This window comes from Ornithodoros turicata, chromosome 1 (assembly GCF_037126465.1).
Source record: "Ornithodoros turicata isolate Travis chromosome 1, ASM3712646v1, whole genome shotgun sequence".
Classification (NCBI taxonomy): domain Eukaryota; kingdom Metazoa; phylum Arthropoda; class Arachnida; order Ixodida; family Argasidae; genus Ornithodoros; species Ornithodoros turicata.
Genome location: NC_088201.1, coordinates 208,685,299 through 208,701,211, shown reverse-complemented (window position 1 = coordinate 208,701,211; position 15,913 = coordinate 208,685,299). Strand labels below are relative to the sequence as shown.

General features: G+C 48.7%; 1 protein-coding gene across 1 annotated transcript; it reads left to right on the top strand.

Moving 5' to 3' along the window:
- Positions 1 to 542: 542 nt before the first annotated feature.
- LOC135394016 (uncharacterized) lies at positions 543 to 5,081 on the top strand. The gene has a single exon (XM_064624442.1). It carries the CDS (start codon positions 543 to 545, stop codon positions 5,079 to 5,081), a length of 4,539 nt encoding a protein of 1,512 aa, XP_064480512.1.
- The last annotated feature ends 10,832 nt before the right edge of the window (positions 5,082 to 15,913 follow it).

Sequence of the window (15,913 nt, the reverse complement as noted above, 5' to 3'; positions counted from 1 at the left end):
AGACACGTCAGGGATGTTCTTGAGTACACTTGACGCTTGCAAATGCAAGGGTTACCTTCAAAGATCAATCCTGGGCACGTTTACATTAACGCTGTACGCCCTACTACACATAATCAGCATGCCCCAAACTGTTTGCATTTAGTACATGCTCCATCCTGTTCGCAAATAGACGCTACTGCTTGATGACAGTACCTCTGTTAGAACATTTTTTGCGTGTAACATTTTTGGGCTGAAGTTGTAAACGTGTTACAAAGGGAAGAAGACAACGATCGTGCGGGGAGCACGTGAACTGTTTTTTTGGTGTTTACTTTTGTCATTCTTGGTTCGGGTACCGTGAGACATGGTCGCAAATAAATGATGCTGCGATGGAATGCTTGAGTCCCTGTCTTTGAGCGAAGCTCCCCAACGAACGATTTCACATAACTTTTGGTGCCGAAACCCGGGATCTTCGAGGACTGAAGGTATTGAAGGACTCTGATCGACGAACACTGCTGAAACGGTAACGACGCAGCGAATCAACGGAATCGAACACGGCGGACGCCATGTCTCATCTACCGAAGAAACGTCAGGTGCTCCGGTCCCAAGTGACCCGAATCATCACCGAAGCCAACAGTCTACTGAGCGGGACTGGAGAAGCCACATTGGACGCTCTCGATGTGTTGATCGAACGGCTTCAAGCGTGTCACCAGCAACTTAACGACGTAGACGCTGAAATCGAACACAGCGAGATCGAACAGAGCGAAGAGGATTTTACGCGCACATATGAATACAACGACCGTGTGATTACCTGCATCGCCAGACTGAAATGCAAGAAGAATGGATCTGTACAAACTGGAATACAGACCACTTCTACGACGAGATCGACGGCAGTCAAGGTGAAACTCCCTAAATTGGAGTTATTGAAGTTCGACGGCAAGCAGCGAAATTGGCAGGCCTTTTGGGAACAATTTCAACGGCTGATCCATCAGAACGAAGATCTGACCCAGAGTGACAAGTTCAGTTACCTAAAGTCGGTATTAGTCGGCGAGGCAGCAGCTGCTATAGCAGGTCTGCACTTGTCAGCAGAATGCTACAAGGACGCAGTAGAGTTGTTGCAGCAACGTTATGGGACGGAAACTGCCATCATTCAGGATCACATGGAAGCACTTTTGAATATTCGTCCCGTACGATTGTCCGAAGACGTACGCGAGCTTCGTAAGCTCTATGACAGACTCCAAGCCCACATTCGCGGACTGAATGTCCTAGGTGTGAGTGAAGACTCTTACTGTTCACTGCTGTACCCTGTACTGCTACGCTCGTTACCGAGAGACATTGTGCTGCAATATCACAGAAAATCGGCAATGGCATCCATCCCGGTGGGAGTTCCATCTGATATTCAAGCTGGAGACAGCGCCGGAACGGCAAGAATTTCTGACCCTTCTGTGAGGCAATACCGGAAGAAGGTGTCAGACCTACTTCAACTGGTTAGAATTGAAGTAGAAAGCCGGGAGCAGGCAACATCTACCCAAAAAACCGACGACAAGGGACAGTACAAGACTTCTCACGACCGCAAACGCCAGCCAACAGCTTCAGTAGCCGCACTGCAGCACTTGGCTGGGAAGACACGCTGCACATTCTGTTCGTCACAACAGCATGAGACGGAGAATTGTGATTCTGACATTCCGTTAACGAAGAAAAAGGAGATTCTCAGAGCTGAGCGGAGGTGCTACCGATGCACTAAACTTAATCATCAATCCAGGGAGTGCAAGAGCAGGTTGCGTTGCAGGAAATGCACAGGCCGACATGCAGCTTCAATGTGCGATCCAAGCTACGCGTCGAAAAAAGGATCGAAAGAAATTGACGGGGATCAGGACTCTGTCGCAACGCCAACGACGTCCGTTAGCCTACATTCAGCTGCTGACAATTCAAGGAGGGCTACAGTTCTCCTTCAGACTGCGACGGCTATGCTGGCTGGAGAAATATCCACGACACTTGCCAGAATCATGTTTGATGGCGGGAGCCAGCGGTCCTTCATATCAAGGAGGATGGCGAAGAAACTGGGGTGCAAGTATTTGGAGACCGAGGAGCTTACGGTTGAAGTGTTTGGAGGCCACCTCACAGAACGGAGCTTCAGGAGAGTACGATTGTCAATGAGCAGTCGTAGTGGAGAAAAGAGCTTCGAGATTGAAGCATTGGAAACCGACAGCATTTGCGAGCAGATTCTTCCGATGATTGACAAAGATATACAAAGCAAGCTGAACGACAAGAATCTGGAGCCAGCTGATGTTATTCAGACCGATTCCAAAGAGATCGCAGTGCTCATAGGATCCGACTATTATTGGGAAGTCGTCAGCGGGAAGGTGGAAGACCTCGGCAAGGGACTGAGGGCCATCGAAACGTCCTTCGGCTGGTGTGTTCAGGGTCCCATCCCGACAGGCGGAAATGTTGTACACTGTGACAAGACGGTAGTGCTGCGGACGGTGACGCAAGAGCGGCCACTGGAAGAGCTCGTGACAAAGTTGTGGGATTTGGACAGCCTGGGAATACGTGAGACAGAAAACGATGATACGAGGGATAACGACGTTGTAACGTCGTTCATGGAGACTGTGGTGAAGGTCGAAGATGGCTATCAAGTATGCCTACCGTGGAAAACGGAAGTGGATCTGGAGAGCAACGAGGCCGTCGCCCGAAAGCGACTTCATCAACTCCTGAGGAAGCTTACACGTGACCCACAGCTCATGAGCGAGTATGACAACGTCATACGGCAGCAGCTACGCAGCGGTATTGCGGAGGTGGCAAGCCCACATCAATCATCGCAGGGCAGGACGTACTACATGCCCCATCAGGCGGTAATCAGAGAAGGCGCCAGCACGACAAAGCTGCGGGTCGTATTTGATGCCTCGTCACACGATGCCAAGGCGAAGTCACTGAACGACAATTTGGAAAGTGGCCCCAACTTGAACTGTGACCTAGTGGCATTACTGCTGAACTTCAGGAAATATCGGGTGGCTATGGTCGCTGACATCGAGAAGGCCTTCTTACAGATTGGCGTCACCGACGCTGACAGAGATGCACTACGTTTTCTGTGGCTGAAGGAAGCTCCGACACACGATCAACCTTTGCCAGACATCGAAACGTACAGAATGACCAGGGTCCCTTTTGGAACCACGTCGAGCCCCTTTCTACTGGCAGCTACATTACAACACCACCTGCGGAGCCTGAAAGACGAATACCCCGTCACGTGTACGTTGCTCAGCGAGTCACTGTACGTTGACGACCTTCTGGTTGGAGCAGCAGATGAAGGAAGTGCCGAGAAACTTTACCGTGAGGCGAAGAGCATATTCCAAACTGCTTCTATGAAGTTGCACAAATGGGCGTCCAATAGTCCGACCATGAGGAACTTGTTTGAGGAGGAAGCAACAGCAGCGATGCCACAGGGTCAAGTGGCGGGTGTACTGAAAGTTCTCGGATTATCTTGGAATCCCGCGACGGACAACCTGACATTCGCAGTGGACAGTGTCAGGCAGATCTCCGAGCAACGTAAAGATACGAAACGTTTCGTACTACAGACAGCAGCAAGGCTGTATGATCCAATGGGATTGATTTCGCCATTTCTCGTAACCGCTAAACTCTGTTTTCAACGCACTTGGCGACTTAAACTTGGATGGGATGAAATTCTACCAGATGACATCAGACACCAATGGGCTGACTGGTGCGACGACCTAAGACATTTATCGCGGATACAAGTACCGCGATTTTACGAGTATGGCTTAAGTGACGTCGCCGACAGCAGAGTGCTGCACGTCTTTGCGGATGCAAGCACCGCAGCCTACGGCGCGGTAGTGTACCTGTGCGTAAGGGACTTAACAGGAAGGACGACGACGACACTGGTTCTGGCGAAGTCAAGAATCGCTCCACTAAAACAACTGACGCTGCCCCGTCTAGAGTTGATGGCGAGCCTCGTGGCATCACGCCTATTTCAGTACATCGGCGGAAACCTCAAGCTTGACGTTGGCGGCGTGCATTTCTGGACCGACAGTATGATCACACTCCATTGGATCCAGGGCGATGCAGCAAGATGGAAACCATTCGTAAGGAACCGAGTGACCGAAATTCAAAAGAACAGCGATTCGCATCCTTGGCACTACTGTCCGAGCAAAGAGAATCCCGCTGACTTAATGACAAGAGGAATATCAGCTCAACGACTGATCGAGAGTCAGTTGTGGTGGAAGGGACCACCGTGGATCGTCAGCGACGAGAGCTCGTGGCCAGGAAGGCCCCCAACGACACGGTTTGCGTCCGAAGAACTTGAAGAAATGAAATCCCAGGTGTTAACCACAGCTACTTCAACATCCACAGTACCGGTTTTACTTGACATCAACAAGTACAGTTCCGTACTCAAGCTTCATAGGACAACAGCATGGGTCCTGCGCTATATTCATAACCTGAAATCGCATGTCAGGAGGAGTGGAGTACTGTCAACAGAAGAGATCGAAAAGGCCGAAGTCCATTGGATAACGACAGTTCAACGGATGACCTTTCAGCACGAACTGAGCTGTATCGAAAAGGGCTCCAAAATTCCGAGCAACTCGCCATTAAGGGACCTAACACCATTCATCGACAACGACGGGATTATCAGGGCTGGCGGACGTCTACAGTTCAGCCATGGAACGTACGACGAGCGACATCCCAGGATCTTGCCTGGAGATCATCATTACACGAAGCTACTGGTTCGTCAGACTCATCATCAACTTCTTCATGCGGGCATCAGAGATACACTCCTGCAACTACGAGAGAACTTTTGGACAAGTCGACAAAGGGGTCTTGCCCACTTTTGGAAAAGATGGCACAAGGAACACTTGGCCGAACTGCAGTCATCTCGTTCGTCGAGAGTTTTCAAGTCATCAGCGCTCAAACCTGGCGACATAGTCATCTTGCACGATGAGAAACAACCACGGCCGCTCTGGAAGTTGTGCAGGATTGTGGACGTATTCTGCGGCAGGGATGAGAAAGTCAGGGCTTGCACCGTACGCCTACCTGATGGGACTTTGCGAAGAAGACCGGTGCAACTGCTGTATCCGCTAGAACTGGCCAACGGTTAAAAATGCGCGCTAGCCCATTTTGGGGGGGAGTGTGTTAGAACATTTTTTGCGTGTAACATTTTTGGGCTGAAGTTGTAAACGTGTTACAAAGGGAAGAAGACAACGATCGTGCGGGGAGCACGTGAACTGTTTTTTTGGTGTTTACTTTTGTCATTCTTGGTTCGGGTACCGTGAGACATGGTCGCAAATAAATGATGCTGCGATGGAATGCTTGAGTCCCTGTCTTTGAGCGAAGCTCCCCAACGAACGATTTCACAACCTCTATGCTCAAGCGGCATACCTAAGCGCAACTCCAGTAGCGAAGACACAGCTTAGATTTCACAATTCAAGTTGCAGCAAAACAACATAAATTTAACAGTTCAGGTACCAGCAAAACAACGTAAATTTTACAGTCCACGTACCAGCAAGACAACGTAAATTTAAGGAAGCAGGCTCAAAACAGAATAACGTAAATTTAGCGATTCGGGTAGCAGCAAAACAACGTAAATTTAATGCTTCATGACATTGTAAAAATACCGTTAGTCTGTTGCTGTGAATTTGCATTTCTGGTCAACGTTACGGTATGTTGTATTGCCACGAATCATCTTCGAGAAACTTCCAGGGCAGGTACAAAACAGTACATGTCATCCCGGCGCGTGCTGAAGAAGAAGCAAGAAGCATCCCGACACATCGCCTGCTCTCTGGCAAACGCACGTGCTGTTTTTAGACTTTTTGGCGCGATGCTTAAATGCTTGTGCTCTCCAGGCCGAAGCATTCATTCTTTGGACTCAGTTGTGTTCAGAGAGCTATCACTCGCTTTTGCTACCAAGTAGTTTAATAAACCGTTTGCCGTTTATTCGACGACTCGCCGGCCCATTTCGCTTCGTGACATTTCTGGTGAAAGTGCGGGGCATCCTGTTTCCAACGGCCTGGAAGACCAACTTCGACGAAGCAGAAGACAGCTTGGCCTCCCTGCAGAATTCGGCCCCTTGGAACCCCCCAAAATGCAAGAGGAAGATGACTGCGGAGACCAGCACCCAAGTGCTGGTGTGTTGCCATGCCCATAGCCCCTGCACGGTCACCGAAGACATTCAGCGGGGAGCCTTACGACAGTGTGGACGATTGGGTTGACCACTACGAGTGGATCGCCAGGTTCAACAACTAGAGTGACGACCAGAAGCCCGTCAACGTCTACTTCTCCCTGGAAGGCACCGCGAAGACATGGGAAGACATTCGAGAACCGGGAGACGTCGCTCACGTCCTGGGACGTCTTCAAAAGCAAACTCCGCGAGGCGTTCGCTTTTCAACAACGAGCTGAACGCGCTGAACATCTGCTCCAGAGACGGATCCAGCTGCCAAACGAAAGCGTTACTGGCTTCGTCGAAGATGTGTTGCGGCTCTTCAGGCGAGCTGACCCCAAAGCATCCGAGGGGAAGAAGATTCAGCGACTCATCAGGGGCGTAAAAGAATAAATTTTTCGCGCCCTGTCTCGGAATCCATCCGCCACGACCGACGCTTTTCTGAACGAAGCCGTGCGCATTGAGAGGGCCCCGCTCTCTCGCGCTACCGTCGACCAACGACACCAGGGCTGCGAGGCTTTCTCCATGACCGCTGGCCTCGACGTCGGATCGCTCAGACAGCTGATTCGAGAGGTGGTACGCAAAGAAGTACGAGCTCTCCTCTGTCCAGAGAAGGCCCGAAGGCCCCAGACCCTTTATCTTCGATCGGCGCAACCATCAAGGACGAGGTTCAGCAGGCAATCCAGACGTCGCCAACCCCGACGTCGAAGTACCGAGACCAACCTACGCCGCCGCTCTGGGACAGGTGCCACGTACCCGTCCGCCATACTACGGAAACCGTTGGACGCCTCCTCGGCCTGTCCAACCTACTTCGGGCGTCCCGCCAGTAGGATGGACTCGTTTCGCCGTTTCGCCGCCTCAGCCGTTTCGCAAAACGGACGTTTGACGGACTCCCGAGTTCAGGCAGCTTTGCTACCACTGCGCAGAGGCCAACCACATCTATCGCCGACGTCCATACCGACGCCTTGGCCTTACCGGATTTTCACCCGACGCCCCCGCCCTCAGCCCGGTAGTCGCCCAGCCGCAATTGAAGACTATCTACGGCAGCAGAATGCTTCTGCTGGCTCACGACGCGACCTGTCCCCGAGCGTCCCCCACCGCAGCAGGTCGCCAGGAGGAACACGTTCACCGTCACCGGCAAGACGACCTGTGTGGCGCAGCCCTAACCGGGAAAACTGAAGACTGCAGCTCCAGGAGGTGAAGCTGCGGACCGACGGCAAGTTACAATTCCTCCAACTCGACGAACAGCAACGCAGCACCAACACGACGCTCGAAAAATTACCAATAACCTGAAAATACTCATAGACGGCTATGAGATGATTGCGTTAATCGATACCGGAGCCGGCGACTCTGTTATAAGAAGCTTCGCAAGGTGCAAACGAGGTGGGATGAGCCTGACATCGGGACTGCTGGTGGGCATGTCGTAACACCGACTGGTCGATGCACGGCAGTCATACAAGTGTGTGACATCCAGTACGTCGTCAGCTTCGCCCTCCTGCCGAACTACCCACGGGATGTAATACTCGGAATGGACTTTCTAGTCGAAAACGAAGCAGTCATCGACTTCACAAATGAAGTTATCTCTTTTAAAACGCCGGAAACTGCGGAAGACAAGCGGTGGGCACGAATAACCCCGGAGAAGCGCGCAAACACGGACGCAGACTTGTGCCCGTTACCAAAAAATAGGAACTAAATACCGTTACCCGTTACTTCAGAAAAAAGTAACTAAATACGTTACTCGTTACCGACATACAAAAGTAACGAGTTCTCGTTACGCACAGGTAACGAGTTACTTTTACGTTACCGCCGCATAGTTAAAGGAGCCAACAAACATGCAGTCACTTGCCTTCAACTCATTATTAATGACAAATTGCACTTCACAAGAAGCTGATTTGATGAAATTTACATCAGTGATCTTCATTCTCTTTCGTGTGAAGACATCTGCTGCAGAAGTGGGGGTGATAGGAGGTTATGAAAACACAAGAACAGACACCGGTTTCCGTGCCACCGATCACCAACGGTTCCCAAAAACAGACGAGGAGCTGCGTCATAATTCAGGACGCCCAGAAAGTTAGCAAAGACAAGAAAATGCTAGAAGTCGAAACGCGTTTTTTGTAGCCATAGCACAATTGGTGCCCATTCTTGGGAAGAAGGAGTGATGGTCGGAGATTACGGAAACAAGAGAAAAGACAAGGGCTTTCGTTTAAAACGATTCAGCACCTCAACAACACATCCAGCGAGGGACTGCAATAATACTTTGAGTCACACGTGGTCGTGGGTCACCTAGGTCCACGCATTGCGCAACGTGGAGTGCCGAAATGTGCTCCCCCGCGCTGAAGAAAAGGAACGAGTAACGTGAGTAACGAGTTACCAATTTTTGTAACTGATTCCGTTATTATTACCATTTTTTAAAAAGTAACGGGATCGTTACTTCGTTACCAAAAAAGTAACCGTAACCAGTTACTTGTAACGAGTTAGGCACAACTCTGCACGGGCGTGACCACCGTGACGAGTCAGCACGTCAACCTGCTTCCCTTGTCGGCAGTCCTTGTGACCGCTACGTGCGACAGAGCACCAACTCGCTCTTTGCTGGCTGAAGGCAACACGTAACTTCTCCTCGAACGAGGAATTGGGATAGCAAGAGGAATTGTTCCAGTAAGAAACGGAATAGTCGGACTCCTGGTCACAAATTTTCGCCCGGAGCCACAACACCTCGCAAACGGCACGAAGGTAGCCGTCATCGTAGACCAATACTCCACCACGGATGTTTGCCTGATGGACACTGCTCGCATCGCGGACATTTCGACGTAAACCCTCAACTCAGTACAAACTCAAACTCAACTCAAAAGCAAACCCTTCTCCAGATGCTCAACGATTTCAGTGACTATTTGGCTGCATCGTCGAAAGTAAGACAAAAGCCCATTGCGAAGCACCGCATCATCGAAAAGGCCCGTCCAATTCACCGCATTCCGTACCGTGTCTCTTGCAAAGAGCGAAAAACGATCCGAACGCAAGTAAAAGAGATGCTAAGAGATGACATAAACCAGCCGTCAAAAAGTCCGTGGGCATCGCCGGTGGTACTAGTGAAGAAGAAGGACAGAACACCCAGGTTCTGCGTCGACTGCCGAAAACTCAATCAGATAACGAAGAAGGGCGTCTACCCGTTACCGCACATCGACGACACGCTCGATCGCCTTCAAAACGCAAAATGTTTCTCTTCCATGGACCTCAAGACAGGGTACTGGCAAATCGAAGTTGACGAACGGGACCGTGAGAAGACTGCCTTCGTCACTCCGATTGGGGGGGGGGGGGGGGGGGGACTCTGGGTCATTCCACGCGAAATGATCCAAGGTTGTCAACCGACCATCACCAATATTTAAAAAAAAATAAGGTCTGTGTGGAACACTGTCAGGTGAATCGATGCGATTCACCTGACAGTGTTCCTCACGAACGTTCCAACTCGAAATATTGATTCCATGTGTTTTTAGAGCACTTCAAAGTTTGCGCCAGGCGGGAAAACCATACCACAGGTTTTCGTCCTCTTTTCGCGCGTGCTTGCTTCTATATACGAACCAATGTGGTTTTTTTGTCATCCGAGGGCTATACAGCATAAGTTAAGCAGGGCATGCAAAATAACTCTCTCCCTCGACATCTAAAGTCGGGCCCAAATGTCGCCGTGTGTGCAACTTTTGTGATTTTATTCCGCGTTCCCTGCTTACCTTGTTGGAAAAGTAGGTACGGCTTCCTGTTTACTAGCACATGTGGAGCGCTAACAAAAATTTTCGAATGTCTGAGATATACACTTGTTCTGTGAGAACCGTTGGAAAGTGACAACACATCAAAACTTTGCATTTTACAGACGATTTCGGAATGTGGCAGACCACTTAAAAATCGCCAATCTACGTCATTCGATAGCACAATGCTTCAACTACAACATTCAAAAATCTGGAGAATTACTTTTTGACAAACGCGAGAAATGAATTTTTTTCACGGCCATGGTTTGCCTGGCATTGGGCGCGGAGAAGCACCCTGCCAGGCACATTCTAGTCGGCCGCGTCGTTAAGCAGAGACCCTTTAACAGGTTCGTTTTATATGCTTGGTACTACTGTCTTCCTGGGTTTTTCCGCGGTTCGTCTTTTATTTACACTTGTGGCGTGTATACTTCCGCGTAACACTAAAAGACGAAAAATGTAAAACACAAGGTGTCGTGCCCAAAACACGCCCTGTTGAAAATTAACGCTCAGCACCGCTATTGTTGTTCTTGGGCCCCTTGCATACTGGGAAAGCTTTCCTTTCAGAAGAAAACGACGTTCGTTTCGCAGCAATTCTGCCCTCAGAAATTGGTTCAAAATGGTGAAACTTCCTTGTCCCAGGCAATGCAATGCAGCGGCTGTGTCTTTCGGCAAGGATGGTCCTTTCTGTTGCAACTTCGTCCTTTGATACCCACAGGCAATTTATGCTCAGCGCGTCCTTTGCCCTCATATACAAGTCCATTGGTTTTAGGATCTGCCCTCCTGCGGCCGCCTGAGACTGGCTTTGGCAGCGAGCCTTTTAACAGTTCCTCCTACTCCGCGCACGGCCCCTTGCCGTGTGATGTTCCGTAGAAGTTCCAGCAAGCGCTAACACCAAAGTGCTTTTTGTGGTAGCACATGTCAAGAAAGCTTTTCTTATTTTTGTATTGGGCAGCACAACCATCTGTGAAGTAACGCACTTTTGTGACCTCAGGGTGCATACGAAGGAATGAGTCTAAGAAGGCTCTTTGAAATGCGTGCACTGCGACATTTGTACGTTGGTGGCATTCGGAAACTATCACGTAGGATTCCACGTTTAAGTCAGGACACTGGGGCTGTCGAGTGTACACAACTATAGGGTGCACTGTTGCCTGCGACTCATCCCAGTAGAACGACTGAGGAGACCACTGAACTGCAAAGTTGTAGTTCTCGGCGAAGTCCATCAGAATTATCGCTTCCGTGGTGGGCGGGTTCTTCTTTAGCTCGCATAAGTATCGGACTTGCTCTTTCGCGACAAAGTGATGCTCCAAGTCCCGAACTTGTTGGCAAATCTTCCCTACGATGTTCTCAGTAAGGACAAGGAACGTTTCCAAGGTAGGTCTCGTGCCGGTCACCCACTGTTTCACTGTGATTTGATCCGACGTTCTGTCTCGTGTTAGGTCCAAAGTTTCAAGATGTTCCTCCAGAGGGACCGTCCCAGGACATTTTGCGCACGTGTCAAGCATACACTTCTCGTTTTTGGTGTCGCGGGCCGTTCTCGCCAGTAGTGCGGTGTAGTCTTCTTTTATTCCACTTGCAAGCAACAGCAGTTTCAGGTTTTGGCGGTAGCGGCACACGCACACAGTATGGGTACCAGGGGCTCCTGCGACAACACACCATGGGGGCCTAAGTGAGGCAAAGCTGGAATATCCAGCCTTCAGTGCAGGGTTCTCCTGCTTCCACATGGCAAAGCACTCTCGTAACCCCATTAACATCATTCTCTTTGATGACGTCTTTCTTTCCTGGCATATCCAGCGTTATCCTATCATCTTCGTAAAATGATGTGATAGACTGCTTAACTGTTTCGGACAACCCCCTTGTCCTCTTCACGTGGAGCAGCCAATGGACCGTCGCTCTTTCTCAGCGCCTGGGCCTGTTTTGCTCGCCTTTGGCTCACTCCAAAGAAGCCACTCAACTTCTTCCTTGTCCAAAACGTTGGTGCAAGAGTCAATATCTCTAACTTCTCCTTTGGCGTTGATAAGGGTAATTTTCGTTGCAGTTCCCGTAGTAGTAGTTTGCACTCTCGAGAAAGTAAGTCGTCTTCTGTGAGTGCCGTCCTCGATGGAACTTTAAGAGTGCTCTTCATATGTGCGCCGAGTTTCTTTTTTAGTCTCAGCAGCTTTGCTCTTGCATACGTCAAGCGTCTGCGGACTTTGACTGTCTCGCGCACAGGAGATTCTCCCAAGGACTTCAGTGCGTTGTTGACATCATCATTAGAAATACGTTCATCATCGCCACTGCTGCTAAGGAGTTGCTCACTTTGTACCCGAGGGAGCAGCGGCTTGTAGACGGTTGACATGGGTGTTGTTTCCAATGCAGCCCAATCCGTCAATAGACGGATTCTCTCCGATGAATAGGATGATTAGCCATTGTGTAGGGTACACCACTAGAGGGCGCTACCAGCGACGCTTCATCGCTAGGCGCCGCTGCTATCGCATTCCGCGGATGACATCATTGCTCCTTCGAGGAGCATGGTGAGAGATGGCGGGAGGCATCGGACGGCGATGCGAAATGGAGCGCCCTTGTGGAGTGGCGCTGCGAGCGATAGGACGGCCGCCCTCGGTGGCGGCTCCCACGGCGTTGTTATCGCCTCGTGACCTCGATACGCGGCGTCGGCGGCAAAGGGTTTTGGGTCCAGCGTTGTGTACCAGCTGTACAGTCATTGAGCGTGTTTATATTAGTCTCACTCCTTTATTGTTCAACTGATTCAACTCTTCTTCCAATGTTTTATTATGGTTGTATTGCTGCCTCACCTACTCACCCATTTAATGCCCTTTTAGGGCCTTTGGGTTATGAATAAATGAAATGAAATGAAATGATGGTTGTTGTTTGAGAGCTCAATTGCTATGCTGCGAGATTGGGGTGTACGGCACGCATACGACAATATACATAAATTAATATAGTTACAATAGTTAACCAGTACTTGTAACTAGTTACAATAGTTACAATGTTAATATAATAACAAAAGGACGTGCACGATAAATTACGCCACATTATTATTCCCGTGTTGCTACACTTTGCATTATAAAGGTGCTGTCGCGAATCAGTCCGTTCACAAATAGCCGTGTGCATCCCGTCGTGAATATATTATACTTGGATACTTTCCTTATAATTGCCTAATAATGCCTAACTGCGAAATATTTTAATTGCCTTTTTTTTGCGACTCGAGCGCGTATATTAGCAGGCTCCAGACATGCGCAATATTATTTTGGTGATGGTGCATATGTTCAGACAAGAGTGGACGAAAGTTGTTCCTATTTGCTTTATATATTTATTCACTTCCTTATATCATTCTCACATACTAGTTTAAATTTAATTAGCGATTAGTAATACTGCAGTATAAGCAATTTAGCACACTACAGTGCTGTAAGATATATTGTAAGCACCTTATGGCTGCAGAATCACTGGGTGGATATCAGGAAAATTTTAGTGCCTTCTTTTCTTTTATATTCAACGTGCTGGACATCTAGTGTGCAACACCTGATATCGAATCAAAATCTGAGCCATTATGGGGTCATGAACACACCGGTGTAACAGGAGCAACAATAAGGAAGACGGAATGTCAACAAGTTGCAAATTGCTGTTCTATCTTGCACATTTGTCATGCTCATCTAGGTATTTTTTAAATTTGGAATATGAATAGGATGAATAAATGTTAACCTAGTGCATGCTATCCGAAGCAAGTTCTTTCACATCCCCCCCCCCCACACACACACACACACACTCAGAAAAAAAAGTCTTTGGTTTGCTTCTGTGCACGTAGCTTCTCTGATGGCCATAACGGCTCAGATTTTGATTGGATATCAGGTGTTGCACACTAGATGTTCAGCACGTTGAATATAAAAGATGTGGAATTGTTTCAGAAATTTCATCTAAGTATTACTAACCATTAATGATATAATGATTTCAATAAATATATAAATCAAATAGGAGCAACTTTCCTCCACTCTTGTCTGAACATTTGCACCATCACCAAAATAATATTGCGCAAGTCTGGAGCCTTCTAATATACGCGCTCGAGTCGCAAAAGCATTATTAGGCAATTAAAAGTAAAGTATTCTAAGTCTAATATATACACGACTGGATGCACACGGCTGTTTGTGAATGGACTGGTTCGCGAAAGTGAGTTTATAATATAAAGTGTAGCAACACGGGAAGAATAATGTGGCGTAATTTATTGTGCACGTCCTTTTGTTTATATTAATTTATTTATATTGTCGAATGCCGTATGCTTGCCGTACACATCAATCTCACAGCATAGCAATTGAGCTCTCAAACAACAACCATCAGTTGAACAATAAACGGAGTGAGATTAATATAAACTCGCTCAAAGACTGGTACACAACGCTGGACCCAAAACCCTTTGCCGCCGACGCCGCTTATCGCGGCCACGAGGCCATAACAATGCTGTGGAGAGCCGCCACCCAGAGTGGCTGTCCTATCGCTCGCAGCGCCCCCATAGCCTTGCACAAGAGCGCTCTACTTCGCATCGCCATCCGATGTCTCCCGCTATCTCTCACCATGCTCCTCCAAAGACCAATGACGTCATCCGCGGAATGCGACAGCAGCGGCCCCTAGTGGTGAAGCATCGCTGGTAGCGCCCTCTAGTGGTGTACCCTACACAATGGCTATTCATCGGAGATAATCCGTCTATTGGGGGCTTTATTGGAAACAACACCCCAGATCGTTGTTGGGCTGGGTTCGGCCAGGGACCAAGCAATTTCGATAAGGAAAAGGGGCGAGAGTCCAGCTGACTAAGGGACTCGGAGAGTGCGGTTCGGGAAGGTTGGAAGTGGGGGCAATGAAGAAGAATGTGCTCCAGATGCTCAAGAGCACCACAGTGGCAGCATGTCGGAGAGTCGACTTGTTTCAAGCGGTAACGCCACTGAGCTGTAAAGGCCACATCGAGTCGCATTCGATGGATTAATGCAGCATCGTGACGAGAAGTGTTTCGTGGCATGCGGAAAGCGAGCTTTGGAACATCTCTGCTCAACATAGATGGGGGAAGAATGCCGGTTGTCCGTTGGCGGGAAGCCAGCGGTGTCACGAGGCGGCGCAGAATGGAACGGCGGTCTCCTCTCAGCAGAACAATACTTGTCCGTTTCCGATACGAGAGTGCTGCTTCTGCGGCGCTGTCGGCCTGCTCATTCCCCACGACACCACAATAGGCTGAACCCACTGGAGGACTAGCCTGTGGTCTGCTGCGTACACAGTGTGAATATTTCACAATGAATATTTCACGGCACGCGCTCATCTCTGGATTTTTTAAAGGATAGACTGGCTTTGAACGAGGATTGAATCCCATTCTGCTATCTCGCTTTTGTCCAAAATTATCTAATTAAAGCGTTTATTAATGGATTTGAGGTAATTACTCATCTTGTACTTACATACTCTCTTCCAGAGGATGTCCACGTGGCCGTATAACTCAATTGCAAAAACGGTCTCTGTGCTGCTCTCAGAGCCTTTTTAGAAAATGCTGCAACGGATAAAAATAAATGCCCTGTATTTTTGTTAGATCAACAAGCTGATCATTACGAACTTCGGACACAGAAACAATGGACAAAAAGCCGGGGACGTTACCGCGTAAATAAGAACATCTGGTCACTTGACCGATATAGGTGCACTTTAACAGAGTACGAGACTTTAGTGTAGTGAAGCATGAAATATGTGTGTTTCTACGTTCCAAAAGTAATTCGCTCCCATTCAATTCAGGTAAGTTTAGGCAATGCATTGCAAGGTTGGTTTCGTGAACAGGTGATATGAACAATGATATGAGGAACAGGTTTCGCGAAATATTGGTTGTTTGGTGTGTTACCTGCCATATATGCGCTTCAGTAATGATTTCATACTTCACTGTTCGATGCTCAAAATCATTATGAACCTGCCTTTCCGACATACTGCACAAAATTGTGTTATGTACTACGAAGCTGCAATAGTTTCCGCACAAAAATATGCATGCATTCCAATTTAAATTTGACATCCAGGCAGGATGTCGTCAGGAAGT

Excerpts from the sequence above, each read along its gene's own strand:
- LOC135394016 (XM_064624442.1), top strand. The coding sequence starts at position 543 with ATGTCTCATCTACCGAAGAAACGTCAGGTGCTCCGGTCCCAAGTGACC.